Here is a 27,250-nt window from a genome sequence, read left to right as displayed (position 1 = left end):
CTCCCTGGGGCAGGAGGTGGGGGTGGTCGCTGAGACCCTATTAGGTCGTCCTCAAGGTCAAAATCATGCATGGGCAAAAGGTCCATTCAGAGTGCAAAGACAGAAGAGTGGATTTGGCTGGAATCGAGGACACAAGAGAACAACTCACCTTCCGAAATCCCCACGACCCTCCTGCTGTCCCCACAGGTCCTGTCTCTCTGAACAAAGAGTCTCAGCTTTTTTCTGCAATGGAGGAGAAATTTACCTAACACACAGCTGACTGTGTGAAAGCGTGCGATTCGGTGGCATTTAGGGCATTCCCAATGCTGTGCGGCCACCACCTCTGTACAGTTCCCCAACTTCCTCATCAGTCCACAAAGCAGCCCCATTCCTGTCAGCTGTCATTTCCCCCTTTCCCTCCAGCCCCCGGTCCCCACGATCCCCCTTCCCGTCCGTGGAGGGACTTGGTATGGGCATGTCACACGCATGGACTCACACCCCGTGTGGCCAGCCATCTGTGTCTAGGTCCCTCCCTGAGCATCGTGGGCTTGGGTCCGTCCCCGGGGCCGCACGTGGGGGCGTCTCGCCCCTGTTCCCGACTGGGTGACCTGCCCGTGCATGGGGGACACAGCGTGTGGGTCTGTTCATCAGCTGACCAACATTTGGGGCGTGTCCATCGGTCACAACTATGCCTCCTGCTTTGCACATTCAGGTCCCAAGCTCCTGTAGGGACATCGGACCCCCTTTCTCTTGCGCAGACAGTAGAGACACAGAATCCTGGGCCCCGTGGGAATCCTCAGCTTGGTGTTCCGAGGAGCAGCCAGACTGCCCCCACGGCGGCTGCCGCACTGTCCACGCCCACCGGCCGCGCACCAGGGTTTCCGTCTGTCCCCGTCCTCGCCGGCCCTTGCTACCATCTGTCCTGACACCAGCCGTCCTCGTGGGTGTGGATTTTGAGCCGCGATTCCCTCAGGACCAGGGAGGGGAGCATCTTTGCTCGGACGTCTTCTTCGGAGAAGGGTCCGGTCACGCCCCTCACCCATTTTCAGACTGGGTCCTGTCTTTCTGTTGCCGCGCTGCGAGAGCCCTTTCTGCCCTCCGGTCACTCAGCCCTTCGCTGATCTATGAACTGCAAATATGTCCCCATTCTCTTCCTCGTGTTCAATGCCTATGCGTCCCGCTCCGAGTAGCACCCACGGGGCACGGGGCCATCATGAGGCCACAGGCTTGCAGCCAGCAGGCAAGTAGCTGGACACGCGCTCTGTCCTAGCGGCACGCAGCCCAGGGGCGCCCAATCGGTGGGGTCCCCTTTCTCTGTGGTGGCGCCGTCCCTGACCTTATTCACGTCCCCCGGGCTTTGCTCCCAGCACCACCTTTGGGCCATGTGGGTGTCATTCATCTCTGCCCATCTCCCTCCCCGCTGTCCCAGGTCCCTTCAACCCCTGCAAGGGCCACCCGTGTACCCGGAGCATAAACAGGAGTTGAGACCAACGGAGTGGAAGCGGGTAAGCCCCTGAGGTACGCGGGCCAGCGCCTCCCCATCTGGGAGACCTGGAAGTCCCTCCTGCAGTCCCACTGCCCATGCCTCTTGCTGGTACCCCGGAGACCACTCCTGTCCAGCGGTGTGACTCTCAGGTCAGCTTCCTTGGGACTCAGCAGCCTGCCCCCTCCCCGGCGGGGCCCGCCTGCTTCCTGACAACCCCCCAGGGCCCCTGGTTTCAGTGTATCCGCATGGCAGGAGGTCCCGCGAGGGGCGTTTCCACTGAGTCCCATTGAGTCCCGGAATTCACTCAGGACTCACTCCTGAACCCCTTCTAGGGGTATTCGGGGGCAGAACTCAGTTCTGATTTCTTAACCAGGGGGTCCAGCCTGTGGTGTTGGAGGCCTGGGCAATCACCGTCTCCACTGGTTGGACCCATGCAGATGTGTCCCGAGGGGCTGGGTGGGGGCCTTTGGGGCCTCAGTTTCCCCAGAGAGGAAATTTCTTGTGAGCTTTCAAAGACACTGCAGCATGGCCCGGAGCGGGGACTGGGAAGTCGGCTAAGCCTGAGTGTGCCCCTGGCTCTCGGCCGTGTCCCCAGCGCCTGCTCTGTGATCAGAACACAGCTCTGTCACAAGGCGGCTGGGAAGCTTTCGTGGCCCAGGAACCACGTCTCCCTGAGCCCCCACACCAAACCCTGGAGGGACAAGCTCACATCTGCATCCATCTCACAGCTGGGGAGACTGAGGCTCCCAGACCATCAGTGCCTGGCAAAGCTGGAATTTGAACGGGGCCCTCCCCGGAACCATTCTCTTTGCTCGTGGGAGCCTGGAAGGCTCCACGGAGACTGGAGCTGGGGGGAGGAGGCAAGTGGGGACGGGGGCTCCCCTTGACTGGAGGGCGTTGCCCATGGCCGGCTGTGGACCTCAAACCGCCCACCCCTCTCAATCCAGAAGGGCGGGAAAAACCCGCCGTGGGTTAGACAAAGCGAGCGAACTTATGGAGAGGCTCATCCCTGGACAGGAAGGAGGTTCGTGGGTGCTGGGGGCTGGGGAAGGGGGCGCTGATGGCAGATGGGGATGGGGTTTCTTTTTGGGGTGACAGAATGTTCTAGAACTCAGATAGAACTTGTGGTGGCACAGCCGTGGGGATGCACCAAAGGCCAGGGAATTGTTCACTTAAAAACGTCTAATTTTATGTGCCTTTCCCCTGGGAAACCGCTCACTTCTTCCGCCCCAGACTGGCAGGCCCACTTGGCCGCCGCCGCCCCTTCTAAACACAGCCTTCCTGCCCCCGGTACTCATGCAACTTAGCAAAATCCCCACTGCCCTCCTTCGTCCTGGGGCCCCCAGACCTATCGCAGAGCCGGACACAGACGAGGAGGAGCTAAGTGGACGGACGGGTGGGCAGGCAGAGGGCAGCGGGCCTGGGAGGACCCCATGCACTTGGCCTTGTGGCCCCCCACCCCTGACACGAAGACGCCGTCCACGTAGGGTGACCGACCTTCCCAACTTGTCAGGACATTCTTGGTCTCAGCACCGGAAGCCCTGCGTCCCTGGAAACCTTTGAGAACCAGGCACCCAGGGAGGGGCTGTGCTGGGTCAGCGTACGCCCAGCCCCCTCCCAGGGGCCGCAGACAAGAGGGGGAAGGCCTGTGGGTCAGGAGGGTCAGGAGGAACCGGGCCCCCGAGCCCCCTGGCCACGCTCAAGCTGTGCGCCTAACAGCTCGGGACCCTGCAAACTTGGACCCTCGAGGGGACTTGAATCTGTAAAGTCCTCAGGTCAAACAGACAAAATCAAAACCTTTCAAAAGACACTCTTATGAACTCCACTGTGTCCCCCCAAATTCATATGTTGATACCCAACATCCCAGGAGCTCAGAATGTGACTGTACTTGGAGGGGGTTAAATTAAAGTGAAGCCAGGGGTGCGGCGGGGAGAAGTGGGCGGCCGGCTTCGTCGGAGGAGCGAGCAACTCTGGATCCCAGGGTGGTGAGTTCAAGCCCCATAGTAGGGGCTTGAATAAAATCCTTAAAAAATAAATGAGTTCACGAGAGTGGGTGGGCCCTGAGCCCACGTGTCGTGTGTCCTTGCAGGGGAGGCACTCAGGACAGGAGCACCCACAGGGAGGACACGGGGAGGAGACGGCTGAGCGGAGTCCTCGAAGGAAGCAGACCTGCAAACCCAGGGACAGGAAGTGGGTTCCTGGGTGCTGGGGGCTGGGGACGGGCCTGCTTTTTCCAGAGGAATAAAATGGACAACAGCTGACAGCTGTCCCACCCCGCGAATATACACACACACAAAAAAAAAATTGGGTGTGGGGGCGCCTGGATGACTCAGTCGTTCAGCGTCTGCCTTCGGCTCAGGTCATGATCCCAGGGTCCTGGGTTCGAGTTCCACATCGGGCTCCCTTATCAGTGAGGAGCCTGCTTCTCCCTCCCCCTGCTTGGGCTCACTCTCTTGCTCTCTCTCTCTCTCTGTCAAATAAATAAATAAAATCTTTAAGAAAATAAAATAAAAAAGAGAGAAAGTTCTGGAGACAGGTGGTGCGGGAGGCTGGACAGCGGTGTGAGCTTGATGTCCCTGCGCTGTGCACGTAGAGACGGTTCAAGGGGTACGTCTCGCGTCGTGTGTCTTACCGTAGTTAAAAACGATGGCACAGTAGCAGTAAGGGGACTTCCTCATCCCAGTTTGCCCAGAGCTTTCCCGGTTTCAGGGCTGAAAGTTCCCTCTGCTGGCAGACGTGGCCGGTCAGTCACCTCGGTGGAGGGCCGGGGCCTCAGTAGGTCCAATTATCCTGTGACCCATCTCTCCAGGGCTCAGAGAGGGAGATCGCACCGCCCAGATCGCCCAGCAGAACCGAGATTTGAACTCCAGTCTGTCCAACGCTGACCCCACGGCCTTTTCCGGCACAGACGGTGGGGACAGGATGCTCCCCCCGTCTGGCCACCTGGCCTTTTGCGCTTCCCCGGGAAGGGTTGTCTCTTCCCTCTGAAACCAGCATGGCCCTGGCTGGGCAGATCTGGGCAGGGTGCTGACGTCCGTCCGACGAGCCCGGACCTCTCCTGCAGCACCTGCCTTTCCCGGACAGACCCTCAGACAAACCCGCCGCTCCCCTCCCGTGCCCACCGGGCACCCCTCAGGTGCAGCCCTCAGTCGGTGTCCAGGGTTCTCCCTGCCGAGGCCCAGGACGGGACACCCTGAGCTGGGGCAGCTCAGAGCAGGCATGTGTGGCTCCAAATCCAGCTGTCTCGGCCACCTGCTGTTGAGAGGTCCCCAGGCAGGTGACCGTGCCGTCTCCATGCCTCACTGCCCTCCCCTGTGAGCTCAGGGAGGTCTCATGTGTCCATGCTGAGGAGCTCCAGCCCTGCCCGCCCTCGGGCCATCCTGTGAGCTTGGGGACACTACTGTCCCCAGCTAGACCCCTGCCCAGCATTCAGGAGGGCACATCACTCTCTATGCCACCCCCTCCAACAGGTACAGTGTATCCCTCTCTTGCAGAAGGGGAAACTGAGGCCGGGGGGGTGGGCTTTCTGCCTGTGGTCAGGCACAAAACATGGAGATGGGGCTCCAGGCCAGGTTGGAGCGTTGGAGCACCAGGGCCCCAGGCAGGGTCCAGTGCCCTGTGCCTGGGGCCAGAGGCAGAACCCCATCACCTCTGGGTGCCCCTTTCCCTGGGAGGAGCCCCCCCCCAGTCTTCTGGTTTCCCAGGACCCCGACGGAGTCCCTGGAGGGCCCTCCTAATGCCATTCTTTCTCGTGCCCCCCACCGCGGCTGCAGCTCCCGGCCCCTGCCCCCCTGTTCTATCCTAGTACATCCCGATACCCCAAGTGTGTCACTCACATCAGGGAGCACTCAGCAGGCACCCCCACTCCACCACCGTCCCCATGGAGCCAGAGCGATCACCCTACAGCTCTCCACCCGTGCACCCCATCCTTCCATAGGGGCGTCCTTGGGGCTGCTGGGGCCGGCAGTAAAAGCAAGCCGATGGGGACAGAAGACCACATGACCTCTGCAACCTCCCAGTCCCCACTCCCAGGTCTGCCAGGGCCTTCTGGGGAGACCCAGGAGGCCCAAGAAATGGCCTCATCACCTCCCTGTCCCCTTTAAGCCTCTCTGGCATTTGAAACTGTTAGGAGCAGCTCAGTCCCGGAGGGGAGGGGCGGCACAGGCGGAGCAGCTGACTCAGGCCAGGAGGGTAAGTCCCCTCTGGCTCCATATAAATCCCGGGGGTGGGGCAGGCGGGGGACACCAGGGGGCCTGGGGGCAGGGGTGGTGGGCAGGGGGGCTGGGGAGGAAGTCCTGACCTCAACTCCAGCTCCCTCCGGGAGGGAAAGCAGCGCCAAGGGCAGCTCGCCCTGAGACACCTGCGTCTGGTGACTCCCGGCCCGGGGCAGGAGGTCCCTGGCTCTGTCCTGTCTAGGACAAGGAGAATCAGGGAGAAAGGTCACCCCCCTTTCCTCTTCCTCCTCCTCGCTGCCCTCTTCCCTGTGGGAACAGGCCCCCAAACCACCCGGGGCTACTGAGTGCCACAGAGCTGGTGTCTCAGATGTCCCTCGAGTGAGGTCCTTGAACCCTGCCCTGCGGCTCACTTTGCAGGCGGCTGGGTGGGGCTGACTCTCCAGGGGCTGCCTGGGTTATCCACAGCTGTACCCAGTGTGGTCCGGAGCGTGGCCCCCGTGGACATGGCTGCCCCAGCCCTTCTCCCCGCACCTGCTCGCAACCCCTGGGCCGGGGCACAGGGCGAGCTGCTGGTCACTGACCTAGGAGAGGGGGCAGCGCTCGGCGGACCCAGCATGGGGTCCCAACTCCTACACCCCCGACGGCTCCCCGCCCCTGGATCTAACAAGACTCGCGAAGCCCTCAACACCCCTGTCGCCCACCCTTGGCTGCCGCCCCGGAGGACAGTTGGGCCCGTGGTCCCTGAGGGAGGGCGGATGGCGCAGCAGAGAGAAGAGGCGTGTCAATCGCCAGCCCAGAGCCCTGCAGAGAGCGGAATGCGTCCCAGGCTGGGGGGCAAGCATGAGGGCTGCACCACGTGGGCCGCCCACGGCACCTGCCACGGACGAGCCCCCAGCCCTCTCCCCGGGGAGGGTCATGGCTCCTGCTTCTGCCCTGCAGCCTTGGGATCACTCCGGCAAGCCAACCTCACCCTCCCCGGGAACCAGGGCCAGCGCTGCCGTGTCACTGCGGAGCCCGCCTCCCGCTGCCCCTGTCCCCGAGTGCATCCCCCGCGTGGCCTGAGGGGCCTGTGGGCTCCTGCTCCCCCAGGCTGTGACTCCGTGTGTGGAGAATATATGGCTTCGGGTCTCATCAGCCCACTATCCAATGCTGTCAGGGGGTGGGCCCACTATCCCCCTACCCCACGGCGGGACGCCCACCCTAACGGGGTGACAAGGAGTAGATTTAAACCCAAGACCCTCCCTGACCCACTGGCCCACAGGTCAACAGCCAGCCACAGCCCGCACTTCTTTTTTTTTTTTAAGATTTTATTTATTTATTTGATAGACGGAGATCACAAGCAGGCAGATAGGCAGCCAGACAGGCAGGCAGAGAGAGGGGGAAGCAGGCTCCCTGCTGGGCAGAGAGCCCGACGCGGGGCTCGATCCCAGGACCCCAAGATCACGACCCGAGTTGAAGGCAGAGGTTTTAACCCACTGAGCCACCCAGGCGCCCCTCACAGCCCGCACTTCTGTCCCCACCCAGCCTGCGCTCCCAGTGCCAGATCGCTGCATGCCCACCGGAGTTCCACCATCCATGACACGTGGCCTGGCTGAAGCCCCCCCGGGGCTGCCCGCGTGGCCGCCCACAGCTGCTTGCTCGTCCTCGGCATTTCGAGCCACGGCAGCTGGGAACCGAGGCTCAGCAGGGTACAGGGGCTCTCCGGACACTCCGGGAAGGGGAGGCACAGCCAACTGAGGTCCAGCCCCAGCCTGCCTCGCTCTGGAGGGACTGTAGTGCCCACTGCCTTCCAAAGAGGGACAGCCCCCTCCCCAGACAAAACTGCCCAAAAGAGGAGACAAGATTGCCCACAAGGCAGGGAGCTGCAGACATCACTGTCCCCCGCCACCAACGCAGTGCAAGCCCCTGCCTACGGGGTCCCTGAAGTCATCTGCCCCACGTGGGCCCCGGGACCCCCTCCTCTGCCTCACCCTGGGTCCCAGCCCCTCTCCACCCTCTTCTCTGCTGGCCGCCAGCTTGGCCAAGCGGCTTTTTGCCCTTGTGGGGGACTTCCTGGCAGGGGTCCCCGCTGCCCACCATGCCTCACCCTGCTGGTGGGAGCCCGCTGGGCCCAATTCTGCAGGGGTGGCAAGGCCGGGGCTCGGTTGGGGGCCAGCAGAGGACGTGTCCTCAGCCTGGAAATCACAGCACCGACAGCTCCCGGCCTGAGGGAGTCGGGGGATGGAAACGGCCAGTACAAGCCGACTGGAGAATCCAGCACCAGGGCCACTTGCGAGATGCTCCGTGGGTGCCCCGCCCCGGCCCCCTGCGGTTCTGGGGTCATAAGTCTGAAATACAGGTGGGGCCGGCCACATGGCCCCGCTGGGATCCAGGGGAGCCTCCTTCCTGCCCCACCAGCCCCTGCTGAGGCCGGAGGTCCTTGGCTCCCTACCCCCCACCCCCAGCTGCAGACACGGGCACAGCTCCGATCTCCGTCCCACTCACGGTCGCCTTCACGTCCTTAGGACGCCTGTCACTGGGTCTGCTGTCCAACCTCGTCTATGCCCATGACCACTGTGAACACCCTGCTTTCAAATGAGGTCCCGTCCCCAGGTCCCAGGATTTAGGAGCTGCTGTCTTTGTTTGTAACACACTTCAACCCCCAGGAGCCACCCAGCGTCTCCCCACACCCCCTATTATCCTTCTGTCAACTGGACCCGGGGTCCCTCTGCGGCTGACCAGGATCTAACAGAACGTTCTATTCTCTCCTCCCACGACGCTCCTGACACCAAGTGTGGGGCTGCCTGGGGTCAGAGCTGACCCCACAGGCTCGGGGCTCTGCCCCACACACCTGCCCCCATCCCAAGTCCAAGCCTCCTACACTTCCGACTGACTGGTTTTCAAACTGGGGCTCCCAGCAGCCCTCCTTGGGGTTAATAATTTGATAGAACAGCTCATGGGTTATCTAATTCCTAGATTATCGCTGATTATAAAGGACCTCACTCTGGAACAGCCAGGCAGAAGAGGAGTGCAGGGCAAGGTGTTGGGGAGGTGTTAACAAACTTACCCATTTTCAGCGGCGGGAAGCACACTCACCCTGTCCTGAGACCACCCCTACCCTCTATCTCCAGAACTTTCCATCTCCCCACATGGAGACTCTGTCCCCACGAATCATGGACTCCCCACCCCTGCCCCAGCCCTGGCTCCCACCCTCTCCTCTCTGTCTGTGTGGACGGAACTCCTCCTGGGAGTGGGGTCCTGCGGGATGTGTCCTTCTGGTCTGGCTGGTCTGAGCCATGTCCTCAGAGTCCCTCTGCATCATGGCAGGGGTCAGTGTCCCCTCCTTCCTAAGGCAGAACACTACCAGGGTGTGGACGGCACTTTACGTCTCTCAATGCATTTCATCTTCCAAACCAACCCCTGGGGCAGCTGATGCTGTTCTGCCCATTTCACGGAAGGGGACACTGAGTCACGGAGACGTGAAATGACTCGTGCGCAGCTGCAGGGCGCTGGGTGAGAGCTGCGATTCCGGAACCCGGCAGCGAGGCTCTCGTCATGGCTGTGATGCCCATGCCCGGCCCACGCTCCCTCTGCAGCTGGTGTCAGGGGAAGCGCGCTGGGAGAACCTGAGCCGCCCTGGGGACGCGCAGCGGCAGCCTCGTCCAGCTCCGACTCGGCTTCCAGCAGCTTCCATGCCTACACTAACGCTACACGTCATGACCACAGGGCCCTCCCCAGCTCCCGCTGGATCCTCACGGTGTCGGCGGTGGGAAGGAGGAATCCCTGCCATGCCACGTCTGGCCGCCTTCTGCAGGAGGCCGTAAACTGCCTGAGGTCACTCGGCAATCAGAGCTTTGCTCTGAGTCAAACACAAGCTTGAAACGCTCGCCTCCCGCGAGCTTCACACACTGCAGCCAAAACCCAAGCCAACCGTGGGCAGGTCTGGCCCACTCCTGCCTGGTGGAGGAAGGCTCCTGCGGTCCAGCCCCCAACCCACCCCAACAAACAGCCACAGTGACCCCCCCCACTCCCCCACTCCGTGCAAGGGCCAACCAGATGGCAGAGAGCCCGCTGTGCGCAGTTGCCCAGGGGGCCACTCTCCTCGGGGCAGAAGGAAGAGGGCGGCCCAGCACTACAGCGCATCCCAGTCGCAGCCCTTAAAGAAGAGGAAACGGAGAATCAGCAAGCAGACCGCGCGGCCTTAGAGGGCAGGGGCAGGTGAACTGTTCAGTAAACCCACCAGGGCCTGTAGCCCCCTCTCCTCAGTGTGTCTGTCAGCTATGGACGTGTGACCCGGGACCGCCCACGCTGGCTGGAAACAGCACCCCTGCTGTCCGGTCCCCGTGGTCAGGAGTCCAGGCGTGGCTCACCCGGGTCCTCTGCTTGGCGGGTCCAGGAGGTCGCAATCCAGGGGCCCCCAGAGCGGAGTCCTATCCACCGGGGGAGGGGCTGCCTCCGGAACGCTCATGCAGGTGCTGGGCTTTACTCCTTGCTGGCTGCTCCCGGCCACCCGGGCCTCCGACCCGACAGCTCCTTACACCAGCGCCGGCCACGGAGAGCCTGCCGGCAGGACAGAAGCCACAGTCGTACAGAGCCTGATGAGGGAAGTGACTTCAGTCACCTCGGCGGTGCTCTGTTGGCTAGAATCCACCACTGGGCCAGCCCGGTCTCGAGGGGCGACAGCAAGGGGCAGAGACCCACGGGGCCATCTCCGAGTCTGCGGGCCCAAGTCAGAGTAAGTAACAGTATCGGCCCCACAGGCTCTGCGAAAGGACACCAGCTCCTGCTGAGGACTGGCGCGGCCAGAGCCCTGACGAGGTGCCCTGTGACCCCCGAGTGGCTCCCCAGGCCCCCAAACCCTGGAATGAGGAACCCAGGGCTGGGCTGAGTGGAGCTGCCCAGATAACCTGGTAGGTAGGAGGGGCAGGGCTGAGCTGTTTCCAAAGCAAGGACACCCGCCGTTCCCCGGAGCAGGTGATGGCAACCTAGGCCTACAGCATGGCGGACCCCGCATACTGAGAGGGTGGGTGTAGGTCCCAAGTGAATTTCATTTTCCACCCAGTCTTAGACCAGCTGGACGGATAAGCAGTCCCTCCTCTCCAGTACCAGGACAGACACTGTCTCAGCCTCCCGCCAACACCACCCAGTACCTGCCACGGTGCCCAGAACGTGTGAGGCCAGCTCAGCACCGGCCGGGTGGAGCCATCTACCCATCCCTGGGGCCCCCGGGGTCTGGAGGCCAGCGGATCCCACACACTGCGCCCAGCCCGCTGCTCTCTGCGGCGTGACCCAGGCGGACTTGCGGCTCAGTCATCCTAAAGGACCTGAAGGCCAGATGCCGCGTGCGGGGCAGACCAGGTCCTGGGCAGACAGACCAGCTGCAAAGGACCATCAGGGACATGGAGAAGACCTGAAAGCTGAAATCTACTGAAATGCTAAAACCTGATGTTATGAACCAGTAAGAGAGTAAAAAGAGTAAGTATCATGGGAAGTCAGCTCTCTTGGTTTTTTTTTTTTTTTAAATAAAGTAAAAAGAAATGACAAACAAGGAGAAATGTGGCTCAGGGTGTATGGAACAAGACAATGAAATGACGGCTGGTGGCGGCAGGGGCGACAGGGCACCGTTCCCGCCCCTTCTGAGCAGATGGGGTGGCCCCTGCGCTGGGGCCTGAAGACGGCCGCGGAGCCCGTGTGCTGCCTGGAAACTTCTGGTTCCTCACGAAGAAGTGAGACCAGCCGAACCCCCAGATCAGGGCAGCCTGCACAGCCCCCCGTGATGCCCTCTTCTGCCCCACGAGCGCAGGGGCAGAGGGACAGACAGTCAGACACAGCCACGGCCGTGGGCGCACAGAGAGCCGCATGTCGGGAGCGGGCCTTTATTTCCCTTAGGCTCGCAGGAGACACATGCAGGAGGGCACAGCAGGGCTCGCGGCGCGGGGACAGTGGCTCCCAGCCCAGCCCCGGGGCCAGGCCGAGGCACAGTCAGGACAGCTCTGCCAGACCCCACAGCCAGTTCTCCAGTCCTGGCCGGTCCCCCTGCCTGGTCCCTCCCTGCTCTCAGCCCAGGACGGCCTGTCTGGAGAGCGCCTCTCAGGCTAGAGGGGTTGCACCGGTCGCTTGCTTAACCAGACCGCCGCCCAGACACACGACCTGAACGCCCAGACACACGACCTGAACGCAGGCCCTTCCCTGGGGGGTCGACCCTGCTCGAGGGCGGCACCTAGTGGCGGACGATAGCACTGCCCGCTGCAACAACTCAGCCCCTCGGGGCTCCAGGGCCACTGGGCTTTCTCCACCGGCGGGGCAGCGGGGGCTGGCCGGGCACTCAGGGGATACTGAGCCTTCACAGAGTGTCCTGGGGACGACGACTCCACGCGGGCTACTGTGAGCCCTGACAGTCCAAAAGGCAGCACTGGAACGGGGATGGGAGCCAGACGGGCGCGGGGCGCGTCATCCGCGTGCACGTGGCTGTGGATGCTTCAGAAAGGAGCGTGGGGCTGCGCAGCGCCTCACCCTGTGCCCGGGGCTCCATGGGCTTCTGCACCAGGGCTCGGTGCCTGGCCACAGACACCCTCAGTGGCCCCTCCGCGGGCCCTGGTGCCAGCTCAGGGCCGAGGGGGCACAGTGAGGATAGGGGATGGGGACGGTAGGGCCAGAACCCGCCACCCCCGCAGCCCCCGGGGGAGCTGCCTCCCACCTGGTGTCCGGCAGAGGCAAGTGAGGCCCCGCCGGAGTGGGGCCACTCCAAGCCCCAGGCCCTCGGCAAAGCGCCTGGCAAGGCCGGGCCCACGGAGGCCGCCCCCCCACCGGCCAAGCGCTCGCAGAGCCCAGAGTTCCCCGGGTGATGCCGCCCCAGAAGCCCCCCAAGATGCCAGAGCCTTGGGACAGAGGAGCCAAGTGGCCTCAGGTTCCCGAACCCCCCGAGCGCGTCCCAGCCCAGCGCAACCAACTGCCCCCCGCCCCGCCCCGCCGCCCTAGCGGAGGCTGCACTCCGTGCCCCGCAGCTTCTCCTGCTCCATGGCCCGCACCAGATCCTGCACGAAGCGCATCTCGGAGGCCACCTGCTTCGCCAGGGCCTCGTAGCGGTTCTCGAGGCGGCTGAAGCGGCGCTTGAGCCCGCTGGCCCCCAGCAGGGCACCCTTGGCCGCCTCCTGGGCCTGCCGCCGCAGCGCCTCGGTCTTGTGCAGCTCCTGCCGCAGCCGCCGCAGGTCCTGGCCGATGCTCTCGTTCTCCTCCCGGTACCAGGCCTCCTTCTCCTCGTAGATGGCCGTCAGAGCCTCGATGTCCTCATGGCAGAGGCGCCGGCTGTGCTCCAGCCCCCGCAGGCCCTCCTCGGCCGCCGCCACCTCCTCCAGCACCTTGGAGAAGCGCTCAAAGTTGACGTATGTGTTGTTGGGGGGCATGCTGGAGTGCGACTTGATGGTGTACTCCTTGAGCCGAGCCGTCTTCAGGCGCCGCCGCTCGGGCTTCCGGCCGCTGTCCTCGCGCCGCACGTTCCGCCGCCGGATCGCCTGCAGGGAGAGAGACGGGCACCTGGAGTGGGGCCTCCGGGCCGGGCAGCCTCCAAGGGTCCCCCAGCCTCCCGCTAGGACGGCAGAGCTCAGTGGTCATGCCAGAGCCAGACCCTCTGGCCCTTTTCAGGAGGTGCCACTCCTGCCCATTCTGGAAGTTTCTGTGGGAGGGAGCCCAGCTGTGTGCAGAGGGGGTAAAGAGCCAGCCCGGGCCTCCTAGGGGGGAGGGCTCCAATACCACCACGGCACACAGTGTACACCTGCTACCACCCAGGCCACGCGCTCTAGGGACCCTCCCGGGACAGAGACCTTGTCACACACACTGTCCTTGAGTGGGAGCTGCCCCAGCCACCTCACCTTGATCCAGGAATGCTCCAGGCTCTGGGCGATGGTCATTCTTCTCCTGGAAGAGCCCCCCGCCCCATGCCCTGGTTAGTGCTACAGAGGCCATGTGCCCTACTCTCCCACAAGGCTGATGGGGAGACAGGAACAGGGAAGGGGTTTTCCAGATTCTCCTCCGCATCGCTGTTTTCCATCCCCACCTCAGACGACTCCCTACACACGGAACCCCCCCGGGACTCCCCTTTAGCCTGGGGGCATGTCCCCAAAATGCCCTTGAAACGACCTGTGCCCTCCAGCGTGTCTGCTCCGCTCAGCCAGGAAGGAGCCCATGAAGGGGCCAGTGGGGGCGCAGGCCCTGGGGTCTCCCGTGCTTTCTGAGGGGTTTTGTGAACGGCGGTGAGACCGAACGCTGGGTCTCGCCAACTCAGGCGCCCACAGGAGGGACCAGGCAGACGCCAGGAATGAGCGCCCGTGCCGGGGGGCAACGCAAGCCCCTCACCATGAACGAGAGCTCCGTGATGCCCCATGTCTTAGATTTCCCTGGGAGAAGTACCCAGAAATCTGGAATGTCACACGAAAACTATATTAAACGTCAGCAAGGAATGAACGGCTCTGAAAGACACAGCGGGAGCCCGGCTAACCGTCTGTGCCGTCCCCAACTCCCAGTTACACAGAGGGGACAGCACGGAGAGACATGCTCTCCGGGGACCAGCTGGCCTTTCCTGCCAGCTCCCCCCGCCCCCGCCTGGCGTTCCTACTTGGGGTCTTTGACGAGCAGTCGGCGGATGAAGTCCTTGGCCAGCTCGCTGGTGTTGCTGAAGTATTCCTCGTCGAAGTCGTAGTTCACAGCCGAGATGTTGGTCAGGGTCTCCTGCTTCGTCTCACCCAGGAACGGGGAGGCGCCGCTCAGACTGGAAGGTGGACACAGGGCTCAGCATCCCCAGTGCTCGCTCCCTGCCACCTCGGGGGCCAGACGCAGAGGCAAGCGGATGCTGGGCCCTGGGCTCCCTGACACACCTGCATGTCCCCGGAACCTGCCCCAACCAGCCCCCAGCCTCCCACCGGAAAGCACGAGGATGTCACACTCAGACACTGATGGGCACAGAAGAGGGGACCAAAGTCTCTAACGAAGCTGGAAGCATCTGGGCCAAACGTTTAGCGATTCCAGAAGGAAAGCTGGCAACTTCCCAGGAGGGTGTCCAGGCCGACACCACACCAGCCCCCGGGCAGGGTGCACATCCCCAGCAGGACACAAGGACATCGTGTGCCGTTCAGAGCTGCTGCGCTGGCAGGGCCATGACACAGAGTGGGGAATACACTTCTGGCTCTCACCCCCGTCCTTGGACACGGAGCTCCCACGGGCCTCGTATTTTCTTTCCTTTTTTTTTTTTTAAACATTTTATTTATTTATTTAGACAGACAGAGATCACAAGTAGGCAGAGAGGCAGGCAGAGAGAGAGGAGTGAGCAGAGAGCCCGATGTGGGGCTCGATCCCAGGACCCTGGGATCATGATCTGAGCCGAAGGCAGAGGCTTTAACCCATGGAGTCACCCAGGCACCCCGGCCTTATACTTTCTTAAATGCTAAAAACTCAGAAAGCGGCAGCGTCTGTGAGGGTATCTGGTCTCTAGCCTCGGTTTCTTAGCATGGTGCTAAGGTGAGAAGAGCCCTTCACCGTCCATCACGAGCCCCTTTCAACCTTTTAGAAGGGCGCAGATGCCCCGGGCTGGGGCCAGTGGCAAGCAGCATCCCTGGGGCTAGCAGGGTGAATCCACCCGCCCCACGCCTGACCTCTGGGGCAGGCAGGCAGAGGGGCTGGAGATAGAGCTCATCACCGACAATTCAATCACTTGGGCCTACACCACAGAACCTCCGTGAAATCCCTCAACGAAAGGGCTCTGAGTTTCCAGGCGGGGAACGCCTCCGCGTGTGGAGAAGAGAGCGCACCCCCAGGTCCACGGAGACAGAAGCTGCTGCGCTCGGAGCCCCCCAGACCTCGCCCTACGCGCCTCATCAGGCCATCTGACCCTATCTGCGGCCTTTGTAACCAACCGGTACCAGTAAGCGGTCCTGAGTTCTGAGAGCCGCTCCAGCAGCTCTCCTGGCCGAGGGGGGTCCCGGGGGCCTCTGAGCAGACACCCGGCCTGTGGCTGGCAGCGGAAGCGGGACAAGCCCTGAGCCACCTCCAGGCAGACGGGACCAGAACCGAGCGAAGATGGGCGCCTTGGTCCTGCGCAGGGCCCTGGACCACAAAGAGACAAGAGCGGGACAACTCCGGGACTCTGCCTGCTGGTGGTGTCCTGGGCGCATCTCTTGGTGTTGACACTCTCTAAGGTGCGAACGTCAGGGGAAGCTGGTGAGGGGCACGGAAACGCTGCACGGTCTTTGCAGCTCCTCCCTAAGTCTAAACTTAACTCCAATCTTTAAAAACAAAAACTAACCGGAAACTATTTAAAAACCCAGCTCAAGAAACCTTCAGGGTGCATCGCCGCGCCACCTGACCTTGACAAGGGAAGAAAAAGCAGTGGGGAGGGGCGCCTGGGTGGCTCAGTGGGTTAAAGCCTCTGCCTTCAGCTCAGGTCATAATCCCAGGGTTCTGGGATCGAGCCCCACATCGGGCTCTCTGCTCAGCGGGGAGCCTGCTTCCTCCTCTCTCTCTGCCTACTTGTGAGCTCTGTCAAATAAATAAATAAATTCTTAAAAAAAAAAAAATAGCAGTGGGGGCCTGTCTGACACCGGGACGGGAGTGAGGAACAGTCCAATCGTGGCGCCCCAGGGAATGAGGCCAGAGAAACCCCCACCGCCCAGGGCAGGGCTCTCCAGGAGCCCGAGACAGGAACCGTCTTTCCCTCCTCCCCAAATTCATCCATCCTCCCACTCATCCTCCCACCTATCCTCCTGCCCAACCTCCCACCCATCCTCCCACTCATCCTCCCACCCATCCTCCCACCCACCCAGCCACCAAGTTCACGGAGCACTGCGGAGGGTCAGAGCTCCTGGTCCCTGTCCCTGCCCAGAAGACGTCCTGACCCAGCAGGCCCAGCACACACAGGAGGCACCAAGCAGGCACTCACAGGATGTAGGTGATGACACCGATGCTCCTGGAGGAGACGCACAAGAAAAGAACGGTCAACTCCATGGTGTGGGGTGGGGAGCACCCCAATTCCCGAATCTCTAACTGGCCGGGGGTCTGGAGCCCAGGGGGGGAACCAAGAGGCCATGGCCTGCTCTCCTTCCAGGGCCTGTATGGCCTCTGCTAAGGGCCTCCCTGCCTTGGCTCCGGGGGTCTTGGGATGGGGCACTAGCCCTGGACAGGCCACACCCACCTATCAAAGCTCCAACCAGACAGGGGTGGGGCTGGGGCCGCTGCGGGGCTCTGATGCCCGCTGCACTCGAAGGGAAGCTGGCGAACCCTTCCTACAAAGGGTGGGAAGGCGACTGTTTCTTCCTTTGTGGGTCCCAGTCTCTGTTACTTGTCTGTGTTAACAACACCTTAAAAGGGGCGCCTGGGGGTCTCAGTTAAATGTCTGCCTTCGTCAGGTCGTGATCGCAGGGTCCTGGGATACAGCCCTGCATCGGGCTCCCTGCTCATCGGGGAGTCTGCTTCTCCCTCTGCCACTCCCCCTGCTTGTGCTCTCCCTCTCTCCCTCCCTCTCTCTCTGTCAAATAATAAATAAAATCTTTAAGAAACACAGACCACCTGAAAACCAGAACGCTATTCCGAGCTCACGAAGCGGCTCTAGCTCGTGGGTCCCTGTTCTAAGGCAATGATGGGTCCTGCCCACACCCAACAGCACCCAACCAGGCGGATGGACCACATCCCAGCCCTCGGCTACATCCTGGCAGCTCCCACGATGGCCAGGGGACTCCCTAAGGAGTAATGGGGCTACATGCCAGGCAGCCTGGCCCCACCACCCCCCGCCACTCACCACATGTCTGCCTCCAGACCCAGGGGCTCATAGTTGACAATCTCCGGAGCTGCAGGGACAGGGAGATGGAGGGGCAGGGTCAGATGCTGCACGTGGGAGGCAGCGAGGGGAACACAGTCACGGGGAGAGGCACAGCCCGCCTGGGGGGAGGGGCAGGGTGGCTCCAGGGCAGGAAGGCCTGGCCGCCACCTGCGGGACACCAGGACTCAAGAGAGGACACCGGGGCGTGTGGGCCAGACACCCAGGGGCCTGGGATCCTCAAACACCCCACAAACCGCGCCCAAGGCGCCGCGTAGAGCCGCACCCACGAACTCGGGGGTGCCGAAGATGTTCTTGAACTCATTCCCTGCCTCGATCTTGTGGGCGATGCCGAAGTCGATGAGCTTGATCCGCGGGTTGGGCACGTTCTTGTCCAGCAGCATGATGTTTTCTGGCTGCGGGTGAAGCGGGACTCAGTGGCTCTGCCGGCCCAGCGTCCCCGGGACAGCCCCGGATCGCCCCCGGGACCCCCCAGAGGCCACCGGCCCGCGCTCAGCGCCGTTAGGGCCGGACCGGCTCCCCAGACCCTCCACCCCGCCGGGGCCCACCCACCTTGAGGTCGAAGTGGGCGATGCGCTTGGAGTGCAGGTAGTGGACACCGTCCAGGATCTGCTTGAGGAACTGCGTGGCCTCGTCCTCCGTCAGCGACTCCTTCTCGGCCAGGAAGTCGAAGAGCTCCCCGCCCGAGACCAGCTCCAGGATGAGCACCACGTCCGTCTTGTTCTCGAAGATGTCGTGCAGCGTGATGATGTTGGGGTGCCGGATCTCCCGCAGGATGTTGACCTCCCGCTCGATCTCCTCCCGGCTGACCCCCCGCCGGCTGGACGACAGGCGACGCTTCTTGATGAACTTGGCCGCGTACTCCTTGCCGGTGCCCTTCTGCCGGCACTTCCGCACGATGGCAAACTGGCCGCTGTGGGGACAGAGCGGCGAGAGGGGCTTCGCAGGGGCCGCGGCTTCGGGGACAGCACCTCCCAGCACCCACCCCACCCTCGGGAGGTCAGGTGGCAGGTGAGCTGCTGGGTGGGTCCAAAGCAGCCCTGGCAGCTCTGCCTGGCCGAGAGCAGAGAAGTGGCCGCGAGTTCACGGACGGGAACCGGGTTCCTCCTGGGGCTGGTGGGACCCCACGCAGCCCGCAGCTGACAGGAGGTGTTGCTCGTGTACAGTGGGCCAGGGGCCCGAGGGCGGGGCACCCCACTCACCATCTGCGTCCGAGGAGGGGGCTGAGGGGTGGGGCGTAATTCTACACTGATTCGGTTTTCCACAGTCTATTTCATCATATTTAAAAACCTAAGAGGGGCACCTGGGTGGTTCAGTGGGTTAAGCCGCTGCCTTCAGCTCAGGTCATGGTCTCAGGGTCCTGGGATCGAGCCCCACATCGGGCTCTCTGCTCAGCGGGGAGCCTGCTTCCTCCTCTCGCTCTGCCTGCCTCACTGCCTACTTGTGATCTCTGTCAAATAAATAAATAAAAATCTTTAAAAATAAATAAAATACAAGCCTGAGAAAAAAATTTAAAAGTCGCTAACTTCAAAGGGGCTTCTCATGCAACTGGCCGCGTAAGAGCAACACACGTTTTCGAACTGACGGGGCCAGAGCCCGCACCCATGGAAACAGAAGCTCAGACACCATTTCCGCGCGCCTCTGCAGGTCCTTCCAGTGTCCACACAAGAGAAATGGCAACAGAAATCCACAGGGAAGCTTCTACGAAAATCCTCAGTCAGCACGATCCCCAGCAGCATCAAGGGGGAAACAGCCTGACGGCCACCGACAAATACAACGTGTCCCCCGTGTGCAGGAGCGTCCCTCAGCCACAGACAGGAGCGAGGCCCCCACACGCTGCCCCGGGGACGGACCCCAAGCCCACGACGCGCAGGGAGGGAACCAGACACAGATGGCCACGCGGGGTGTGAGTCCACGTGGGTGTCACGCCCAGACCAGGCTCCTCCAGGGATGGGAAGGGGCTCGTAGGAGCCGGGGACTGGGGGAGGGGAGGTGGCAGCTAATGGGGATGGGACTGCTTTTGGGTGATGGAATGTTCTGGAATTATTCAGGGTGACAAGAGCAAAACCTCGTACACACACTCAAGATCACTGACTTGCAGGCTGTAAATGGGTGAACCGTGCAGCACGTGGACGAGAGCTCAAGACGCCGGTGATTGAAGAGAAATCCTATTTACTGCGCTCTAGGGAGCTGTCCGATGTCCAAATTACTCTGCTGTCCAGGAACTTAGTTGTATTAACTGACTGTAACTCAAGAGCTGGCTGAAAAAGGCCAGACAGTAAATATTTTTAGCCTTATGGGCCATGTGGTTTCTGTCATATTTTTTGTGTGTTTTTACAACCTTTTAAAAAAATAAAAAGCCATTCAAGGTTCAGAGGCAGAGAGGCCCACACTGGGCTGGGGCCGGATTTGTCCCCAGGCCGCAGATCTGCTGACTCCACGGGGACCAAGTGTAAGACAAGGCACAGGCTCCTGACGGAGACCTCAAGGCGCCACCAGGAGTCCAGAGAAGAGACACATGACATCTCGGGGAAACGAGGGGGAGGGCGCAAAGGAAGGGTAGAGACGGGCGGGCGGTTGGCAAAGGGACCTAGCGGAGTTTGCTGCTAAGTGGACGGACCCACATGCCTACGGAGATGTGCTCTACCCACGCTCGGTCGGAAGACAGGGCACATTCAAGCTGGGCAGGTGGGAGGCGCCAAATCATCACTAACACCATGGGCTCAGCGAAGTACCCTCCAAGATGCCCGTCGGGGAACCCAGAACCTGTCCACAGACCTCCACTCCTGGTAAAAGGGCCCTTGTAGCTGGATAAAGTCAAGCCTCGGAGTGGGGGTGACCCTGGGTTCCCGGGGGCCCCAGCATCCTCACGAGGTCTTCGCGAGAGGGAGGCAAAGGGTGGGGGTCCCAGAGACGGGCAGACCCCCTGCTGCTGGTGCGAAGGATGGAGGGGCGCTCCCTGGGGCCTTGGGGGAGCAGCCCTACAGGTCTGTTTTAGACTCCAGGCTCCAAGACCTTTCACGTAATTCACATCCCTCTAGGCCGCTGAACTGTGGTGATCAGGGACAGCAGTGACAGGAGACTCAAACACTAACCCAAAAGCCAAGCGCACAGGCCCGGCCAGAACAGCAGCGTCCCTGGTCAGGTCCAGCCCCCCTGCCTCCTGAACCTGCCGTGACAGTCCCCCGGACACGGTGCGCTCCTGCCCCCTCCAGTCTCCACGAACTCTGCCCCACCCGCAACGCCTTCCCCTCTCTTCTGCCTGCACCAGCCAAGCTCCTTCTTCCAGGCCCACGTCCGGTCCCACAACAAATCCCCGATGGGAATGACACCGAATTCCGAACGTTCACCTCGCGCCAACGGCGCTGGGCTAAGTGCTGACGTGGGGCCTCGTTTTCAAATGTAAGGACCGTTTTCCCTGCTTGATTCCAAGCTGAACTAACAGACAAAGAGAAGTGAGGCAGGGCTCACAGGAACAGGCAAAAAGATGCCATTACAGGCCGAACTGGGTCCCCCCAAAATCCGTGCCGAAGTCAAACCCCAGCTCCTCAGAGCGGGTCTATCGGGAGTCAGGGCCTTCAGGAGGTGATTCCGTCCAAGTGAGCTCACAGGCATGGGCCAGATCCAATCTGACCCGTGTCCTCAGAAGAGCAGAGTAGGACACACAGACGCAGACAGACAGCCTTGTAAGGCTACGGGGAGAAGACGGTCATCAGCTGCACGCCAAGGACAGGCACCTCAGGAGAAGTCAGCCCCGCCGACACCTTGAGCTTGGACCTCCTGCCTCTAGGCCAGGGAGAGCAAGCACTTGTGCTGTTCAAAGCCACCTCCCAAATCTCTACCCCCCCTGCCCCCGCCCACAGTACTCAGCTGTGGCAGCCCAAGTCCACACAGAGGCACACGCCACTCCATGAAGCAGAAGCCAGAGCAAAGCCCACCCTTGCCGACCCATAGACTGACATTTCCCGACACCATCGGTGCAAAGCTGAACCAGAAGAAACAATCCTGCACCTCTGGGTCCCAGCATACCCGGCTTCGCGGCCAGCAAGGCTTGGTGTCAAGGCCGGAATCCCACGCGGCCATGGGGCAAGCTGCTTCCCTCCTCTCGGCCTCTGCTTCTCTGTAAGACTGAGGGCCAGCGCACCTGCCTTGCAGATCCCTTCGCAGGTGAACGGAAGTTACAGAAAGATGGAAGTCGGGACGAGCAAACGACACCTCTAACTCATGCAAACTGCGGCCGGCGCGCAGTGTCCTCAGATCTCCCAGCGCGCTGAGGGTCGTCGGATGGAGCCATGCCGTCCAAGACCACGCCGTGGCCCGCACGCCAGTCCGAACCGAGACTCGCTGGGCGTGTGTATCACAACCAGGTTAAAGAGGCTTCCTATCCAGAAAAGGCGGTAAATTTTTCCACCTGTGATTTTTGTTATGATTACAAGTAAGGTGGTAACTGTCCAATCCACTGGGTTAAATTAAACATATTAATTATTAAAATGGACCCAGCTACTTCCGAGGCGGCGAACATTATACGGGCTGCTGCCTGGCTCGTTGGGATGACTGCGTGGTACTCCAGAGAGGCAGTGGGGCTGGGAGGACCACTGACGAGGCTTCCCGTACAATCCTTACAGTGATTACAGCACCCCCACTCTCAAGTCACCGAGTCTGCCCGTGTACACATTCCCACGGAATCAATTCCTAATGGTGGGATCGGGGGATGAAGGAGAACATACAGGGGACACTTGGCTGACTCTGGCCAAGCCACCCTCAGCGGGAGGACCTACCGCATTTCCAAGAATAAAACGCGAGGTTGGGGGAGGGAGGTTAGGGAGAAGGGCAGGGTACGTTCTCTACCACTCTATGAAGGAAATTCCTGAAGAAGGGACTTCAGAATCCCAAATGAGCCTGAAACACTTTCTCAGCCCAGGCGTGAGGCACGACTCAGTTACTTACATTCCATTTTGGTGACATCATGGGGCTGGTAGCTCTGAACTCAACCAAATAAGGTCTGAGGCTGGGGGGGCGGGAGGGGAAGGATGGCGCCCAGCTAATCTGAGAGCCTGTTCTTGGGGGACACTCGAGGCCCCGCCAGACAGGAAATCAGCTGCCGGGCTGGAACGGGAAACCTCCGCTCTTTCCCACAAGAATGCTAAACTGTTGGCAGGGACGTGGGCCGGGACAGGAGGCTTCTCCTACATTGTGCGCGAAAATCCATCGCCTCCCCCGAGAGAGGATTAAACGGAAGGACAGACCAACAGACACTGCCACCACCACAGCGCTCACGCCACAGGGCAGGAACTCTGGCAGGTGCTCCAAGCACTCAATTTGACTCTTCCCCAAAGGAAACGCACAGAGAAGGTCAGAGTCACAATGCGGGGACAGGGCCACCTGACCCCAATGCCTACACTCCTTGGGCCAGCACATGCCACTGACTCCTTCCCTCCCGGAGAGGAGGATGAAGGACGGGCGGGGACACTCTCCGGAAACCCCACAGTGCCCCTCTCCCACCCCCGGAGCCCCAGCGGCCAGTCCCGCTCACCTGCCCAGCTCCTCCCCCATCTCATAGTAGTCCTCCACGTCTTCCTGCCTGAATGTAGACATGGTGGGCGATCTGCCTTCCGAGGCCTTCCCTCACTCGAGGCTGGAGACAGGACCTCAGGGCGCCCCCTCGCTGTGACCCTGGAGGAGAAAGGGAAATAGGGAAGAAGTGAGACGTCAGCTACTACTCTTAGCTGCATGGCGCGACCTCCCCACCCCCACCCTGCCCCCAGACGAAGTTCCAGCTCCTCATAAAGGGCACATGCATGAGGCAGGCCGGTCTGTTCCTGTTATCTCCCCTGGAAATCACACCACCTGAAAGGTCGCTGCCAGCCCCACTGTGCCCGCTTGGCCCGGAAACTGTCCCAGGCCCACACCTCTGATTCCCCACACACTGCCCCCAGACCTTCTCTGACTCTCCCCACCCACATTCGTGCAAGTCACCCCCCCCCCGGGCTCTGCACACCCCCAAACCCCGGGGCTCCCTCAGGCCGGTCCAACTTGCTAAGTCGTTGCACCCACAGCCCCACCTCCCTGCCCACCAGCGACCTGAACGCCTCCTGTCCTCACCCATTACCCCCACAAGCCACCGACCTCCGCACATCTCTTAACACCCTCCTCAGCGCTGCGCTGAATTCCTCTGGGAGCTGAACAATGGCTTCCAAGCGCCCGCCAGCCCCCTACCCACGGCCGCCTCCCCCTGACCTCCGCCATCCGGCAACACTAACCGCTTCCCCGCTCCTCCATGGCACCCCTGCAGAGGCCCGCACCCCGTCTCCCCCACCCGCAAAGGGCCGCATCTCAGAGTCTCCTCCATTGCCCTCTCCCCGACTTCGGTCAAGCTCCGGGGTGCACCCCGATGGCCCCCCTACAGGCCCCTCCAGGGATCCCCAAGCCCCAGAGTCCGGGTTCGAGCGTCCCCAAGGCCGCCACGCCCCTCGCAAGCCCCGACCCAGCCCCTTCTCCTGACGGCTCGTCAGAGAGGTCTCCGAGCGTCCCCCAGCGCCCCCGAATCGCCGCCTCTGCCTACCCCGCCCGCCGTCGGCCAAGGGTCCAGCCCGCTTCGCACCGTCCGCGGCCCCGCGGCCCCGCGCCCCCGCCGGCCCTCTGCCGCGCTGGCCACCGCCACCCTCTCCAGCCTCGCCGCCTCGGCCGCCGGGACGCGCCGACCTGCGTCGACGTCACCGCGTCAGCAAGGGCCCGCCCCCTGAAGGCGGGCCCAGCCGCCCATTGGTCTGCGTCCCCGCCACTCGCAACGCCCCGCCCCCGGCCTGCTCCAGGCCCAGCCCGCTGGCGTCCGGTCGTCCGAATCCGGATGATGTGTCGCCACTGGCCGGCAGGCTCGCCTTCATGCCGCCGATTGGTTGGAACGGACGTCACTTAGGACTACACTTAGGAAGTCGGAAGACCGACTTCCGGGCCCTGGACGGCGCAGCGGCTCTCCGCCGGCCCGGGTCCTGGGGCCGCGGGGCGCGGTGCCGAACTGCAGCGTCCCTCTTCCTGCCCTCCCTGAGCGCGAGCTATGGCCGCTCCCTGCGGTGGAGCCGGGACAAGTTTAGTCCCTGAACTGCAGTATCCCCCTCTAAAATGTTACCCCCATTCCCAGTGCATCAGTAAAAATGCAGGTGAGGTCAGGTGTTGCCACGCGGGCTTGATTCTTCCGACTCGTGTCGTCTCGGGACACCGGCTCAAACAGCTGGTCTGTATGGACCAGCCGGCCGTCGCAGGGGAGTTGTTACCATTCCTGCGGTTCTGCAGATGGGGACGCTGAGACCCAGAGAGGTTAAGCAGCCCACCCGAAGTCACACAGCCAGTTAATGGCGCAGCTCAGGTTCATTCCCAGGAAGCCGCGAACCCAAAGCCAGTGCTGAACCACTGCAGATACCATCGGACGGCAGACCTGGCTTGACTTTCGCCACCTACCCTGACCTCCCGCCGCTCTCCCGAGCTCACCTGCCTGCCTTCTGACTTCGGAACTTTGCACTCCCACCCAGGTGTTTGCACGAGCTGTCCCTTCAGCCTGGAGATCGCCTTCCTCCGTTCTTGCTTCAGGCCCCTCCTCCAGGAGCCGTTGCACTGGTAATTAGGTACATCTTACATTAGATGGCATCATCCCGTCTGACGTCAGTATGGAAAACTTGTCACAACTAACGAACCCACAGTAATGCACCAGCACAACCAAGTGCATTGTTCAGATTTGTTCTCCCCAACATCCTTTTCCTGCCCCACAATTCCATCCAGAATCCCATCTATTTTGTCCTTGTGGTGCTTTTGGTTGTTTCGCAGACTTTCCTTTTTTGATGACTTTGACAGTGTCAAGGAGGACTGGTCAAGTATTTTGTATAATGTCTCTCAACTGGTTGTCTCTTTTTTTCCTCCATAGACTGGGGTGATGGGTTTTAGGGAGGAAGGCCAAAGCCCTTCTCAAGACACCATATCACAGGTCCAGACTATGAACATGACATTGCCGTTCACACTGACCTTGGTCACCTGGTTCCAGGTAGGATCCGCTGCCAGGTTTCACTGGAATACTTTTCCCTCCCCTTCCCATACGGCATTTTTTGGAAAAAGTCACTTGTACATAGCCCACACTTAGTGAGTTGGAAAATCATTTTTCTTGGCGGGGCGGGAGAAAACCTGACAAACTAACATTAGACTTGGGTATCTGGCATTTTCTCAGAAACAAATCCAATCTGTCACTTCAAGGAAAACAATTGACAGGATTTGTTGCCAATGGCAAATTTTAGATTTTAAGGGGAAAAAAAATTCAAATACTTCACTTCCTTGTTGAAATTGTTAACCAATGGGAGTATTCGATGTTTTTTTTTAATGAGATGTGTCACCATCTGAAAGAGCACCAAACTTGATATACCAGTATTTCCAAGGGACCAATGCAGGTTACAAAAAGGACGCCTTCAAAGTGCAAGAGGGGCCAAGGGAGTTTAATAGTAATAAAAAATTCATTAATATGGTCTCAGATCCCACATTATAATTATTCTTTAAAAAAAATTACTTGTCAGGGTGCCTGGGTGGCTCAGTAGGTTAAAGCCTCTGCCTTCAGCTCAGGTCATGACCTCAGGATCCTGAGTCCCACATTGGGCTCCTCCCACTCTGTGGGGAGCCTGATTCTCCCTCTCTGCCTGCCACCCTTGCTTGGACTGCCAAGTAAATTCTAAAGAAAAAAATTTTTTTTAAGATTTTATTTATTTGGGGCGCCTGGGTGGCTCAGTGGGTTGGGCCACTGCCTTCGGCTCAGGTCGTGATCTCGGGGTCCTGGGATCGAGCCCCGCATCGGGCTCTCTGCTCAGCAGGGAGCCTGCTTCTCCATCTCTCTCTCTCTCTGCCTGCCTCTCTGCCTACTTGTGATCTCTGTCTGTCAAATAAATAAATAAAATCTTTTTTTTTTTTAAGATTTTATTTATTTATTTGACAGAGAGAGATCACAAGTAGGCAGAGAAGCAGGCAGAGAGAGAGAGAGAGGGAAGCAGGTCCCTGCTGAGCAGAGAGCCCGATGCGGGACTCGATCCCAGGACCCCGAGATCACGACCTGAGCCGAAGGCAGTGGCCCAACCCACTGAGCCACCCAGGCGCCCAATAAATAAAATCTTTAAAAAAAAAAAAAAAAAGATTTTATTTATGTCAGGGACAGAGGAAGAGCGAGCGAGCGAGCACAGGCAGACAGAGTGGCAGGCAGAGGCAGAGAGAGAAGCAGGTTCCCTGCCGAGCAAGGACCCCGATGTGGGACTCGATCCCAGGGCACTGGGATCATGACCTGAGCCAAAGGCAGCCGCTTAACCCACGAGCCACCCAGACGTCCCTAAAAATCTTTAAAATAATGTTAACATATAATGGGTTCACCATTAAAACATTTTTAAATCTCTCAATTTTACTTTCTAAACATGGCAAATATCAGCAGATAAAACCCATTTAAACAAAAAGGGTCTTTCTGGGGTCCTTGATGATTAAGAATGTACCGGTGTCCAATGACTAAAAAAGGGTAGTATTGGCCTAGAGACGAGGCTAACACAATCGGTCAAAGTAAACAAATTACGTGTGGAGCGCAACACACACACGGGGCCTTGTAACACACCGCCGCTGGGGGTCGGCACAGACTGACGTCAGGACAGCCCTGCCCAATGGTATCCTTTTGAATTTTACAACTGAAAATGCACAGAGATGCTGTGATAAGCCAAATTCCCCAAATGACTATGAATTCAGAATTGAAAACTTAGAATAGTTCCATCTTCATCTTCTCAATTTACACTCTTTTAACAAAAT

At 60.6% G+C, this 27,250-nt stretch overlaps 1 protein-coding gene across 1 annotated transcript; it reads right to left on the bottom strand.

Annotated features, from left to right (window-relative positions):
- Window positions 1-11,463: 11,463 nt before the first annotated feature.
- Window positions 11,464-24,153, bottom strand: DAPK3 (death associated protein kinase 3). Its single transcript, XM_047706098.1, has 9 exons — window positions 24,003-24,153; window positions 22,974-23,113; window positions 17,993-18,353; window positions 17,706-17,835; window positions 17,402-17,450; window positions 16,547-16,573; window positions 14,231-14,383; window positions 13,488-13,533; window positions 11,464-13,130 (listed from the first exon to the last, which is right to left on the bottom strand). Exons 2-9 carry the CDS (start codon window positions 23,033-23,035, stop codon window positions 12,594-12,596), a joined length of 1,365 nt encoding a protein of 454 aa, XP_047562054.1. The 5' UTR covers window positions 23,036-23,113; window positions 24,003-24,153; the 3' UTR covers window positions 11,464-12,593.
- Between the last annotated feature and the right edge of the window lie 3,097 nt (window positions 24,154-27,250).

The sequence above is a fragment of the Lutra lutra genome, chromosome 1 (assembly GCF_902655055.1).
Source record: "Lutra lutra chromosome 1, mLutLut1.2, whole genome shotgun sequence".
Classification (NCBI taxonomy): Eukaryota; Metazoa; Chordata; class Mammalia; order Carnivora; family Mustelidae; genus Lutra; species Lutra lutra.
This window is presented reverse-complemented; position numbering and strand designations above follow the sequence as displayed.

What these genes read in the sequence shown, in the direction of transcription:
- DAPK3 (XM_047706098.1), bottom strand. Translation starts at nt 23,035, where the DNA reads ATGTCTACATTCAGGCAGGAAGACGTGGAGGACTACTATGAGATGGGG. An exon ending in TCGCCCACTTCGACCTCAAG is followed by an intron (nt 17,836 to 17,992) that starts GTGGGTGGGCCC and finishes CTTCACCCGCAG; the next exon opens with CCAGAAAACATCATGCTGCT. An exon ending in GGTCTGGAGGCAGACATGTG is followed by an intron (nt 16,574 to 17,401) that starts GTGAGTGGCGGG and finishes CGTCTCCTCCAG; the next exon opens with GAGCATCGGTGTCATCACCT.